This window comes from Arachis duranensis, chromosome 3 (assembly GCF_000817695.3).
Source record: "Arachis duranensis cultivar V14167 chromosome 3, aradu.V14167.gnm2.J7QH, whole genome shotgun sequence".
NCBI lineage: Eukaryota > Viridiplantae > Streptophyta > Magnoliopsida > Fabales > Fabaceae > Arachis > Arachis duranensis.
The window spans coordinates 3574918-3577599 of record NC_029774.3 but is presented as its reverse complement, the minus strand read 5'-3'; the positions used below and the strand labels follow the sequence as shown (position 1 = coordinate 3577599).

Sequence of the window (2682 nt, the reverse complement as noted above, 5' to 3'; positions counted from 1 at the left end):
TCAGAGCTCAAATACTCCTTTTCCATCCCTGAAAAGATTGTCAAGACAAAATCGTTTACCTTCTCGACACTCTTAAGTGTGGGTGCAAGAATTGCTCTACTCTGAAAATATATGTAATCTGACATGTTTTGCAACAAATTTGGATATGCAAAGTCTACCAAATGAGAGAGAGGATCATCAGTAGTTGTAATCAATAGATCATCTGGAATTTCAACTTCTGATTCATCACCAACAACAGAGATAATATTTCCATTTCCAACATCAAGTATCCAATTAGCAAATCTCTTCATTTCACCTTCATCTTGATCCGAAGAAGACATTAGAAGCCTCATATTCTTATGCAATTTCAGAACCTTACAAAATGACCACAGCTGGGATGAGTTAATAGCGGATGCTAATATATCGTGTCTACTTCCTTTCGGAATCACCGGAAGTATCTGTCTGAAATCACTTCCTAGAACAACAATCTTACCACCAAATGGTTTATGTGTCTTATGTTGATCGGTAACTGACATAAGATTCCTGAGCGTCCGATCAAGTGCTTCAAAACGGCAGTTGTACCTTCCCTCACATACAATATATTGAGAACTCAAAATTGGATCCTGTTTTGGACTTCTCTGATCTCTCCTCATACCACATCATTGCGTCGCAATGCCGACAAAAAATTTTGGATCACCACTATCTATCACATCTAATAATCACCAAGATAATAAATTGTTTTAGTTATATCTACAACAATACTTTATATAAAAATATACCTTTCTTTCACCATGTTAAGTATAAAAATAATATTTATAAAAGATTACCAAAGAATGCAATTTATGGATTAAAAAGATGAGATCATATAATACAATTTTATTGTGCCAACATCAAGATTTAAGTTTTACAATAAATCAATGTTCAAATACAAAAATTATAATATATAACCATATCTTAGTTTGAATTTTAAAACTTGAACACTAAACGATAATTTTTTGTTTATAAAAAGCATAACAATAGTAAATAATAAAGTGCTGATATTGCTACCTCTTAAATTACCTATATTCTCAGCAACATCGAATATGGCTGGGTATTAAATTTGCACAGAATCATCTAAAATAGTCATATTTTCAGTAATATTCTCAACTTCTTGAAAATTTTTTGAAAGATTTGTAATCAATTCCTTCAAAAATGTTTCTCTTTGTATCAGGTGTCTTTTTTTTTTTCAGCTATGCACACTTCTTCTAATTCTTTAGTATCTAAATTTGAATTAAATGTACTTGCTCCTGTAATCATTAGAGATAATACATCAAGTATTTTATATTATAAAAAAAGAAAAATGAATATATGTTAAATGTTTGAATCAGCTGAATCATGAATATATACTATGAAGGTAGTATTAAAGATAAAAAAGTAAAATTTTAGCTTTGTGATAATTACAATCTATCATGTTTATCTTACCATGTCTCTTTTGAAGTAGCATAGTCTTCCTATTCAGTCTTATATCCCTTTGCAATCTAATTCGATTTGTGTACTCCAATGAATCTATAATAATTATTTAGCATATACCAATGATTATTTTTAATAGACCAATTAAAAAGTTAAATGTTTGGTCTTTAAATAATAAAAACATATTAACATAGTAACTAGTAGATATTATTTGATGTTTGTTGAAGATGTTGTTGACTTGTCTGATGACATGGACTATCATATGCTTCATGTGTGATACCCGAATTACTAATATCACTAATATTGGAACATTATTTTTTTTATCTACAGAGTGTAGATTAGTAACTGGAGACCTTGATCAATGTGGTGTTGGGTTATTACCTAATAAGATAACTCGAAATATTAGTTTTGAACATATTTCCTGTTAAAGTTTATAATTGAATAAATAGTAGGAAAATCAAAATACATAAAGTGCATGTACATTCCTATAAGCAAGTTCTAAAAAAAATCATCCAAAAATAAATCTGTATTAATGCTATTTGTAATGTTCGACAACACCGATTGAAAATGCACACCATTAGAACTATCACTCGAATTTCCTATAATTTTTTCATAAACAAATTTAGTAACATATTACGAAGACAATGTAAATTAATAATTTATTACTGGTCAATAGCTAAATAATATATAGAAAATATTGTATTTTATGGGCTTTCATTCGGCCAAAATACTCATGACATGTTAGTTATTTTGTATACCCAATAAAAATTAATATATAGAACTAACATACTTAAAAATACCAAATAAAAAAATATATTATTCTAACCTAAAAACAAAAATAATAAAATAATTAATTTATTTTTTATATAAAATCTACCTTGAATTGTGATTTGCTTTGTATTTTCTTTGTCATTTAATATCAATCTTCTCTTCAATATAATCTTACTTCTCTTTGGATTTAAAAATTTTTAAATAAACTTTCTTAATTAAACGTTTGTTGTTTATTAAGAATATAGAAATTTGTTAATTTACAAATAATTTTTATTAGTTTTGTCATAAATAGTATCAATCCTATTATTTATCGATAAAAATAATAAAATTAAATATAATCTAAAAATTAATAACCTTATAAATATCGTAAATTTAGAAAAAAATATTTAAAAAGAGAGAAAAAGATAAAAGTACCTCTATTGTTATAATCTAAAAAATAACAATGTAAACGAAGTAAATAGAAAAAAATTATAAATGTGACAA

At 26.5% G+C, this 2682-nt stretch overlaps 1 protein-coding gene across 1 annotated transcript; it reads right to left on the bottom strand.

Moving 5' to 3' along the window:
- LOC107477060 (uncharacterized) lies at positions 1-632 on the bottom strand. Its single transcript, XM_016097026.1, has 2 exons — positions 124-632; positions 1-28 (listed from the first exon to the last, which is right to left on the bottom strand). The coding sequence occupies exons 1-2, from the start codon at positions 630-632 to the stop codon at positions 1-3; spliced, it is 537 nt and encodes a 178-aa protein (XP_015952512.1).
- Between the last annotated feature and the right edge of the window lie 2050 nt (positions 633-2682).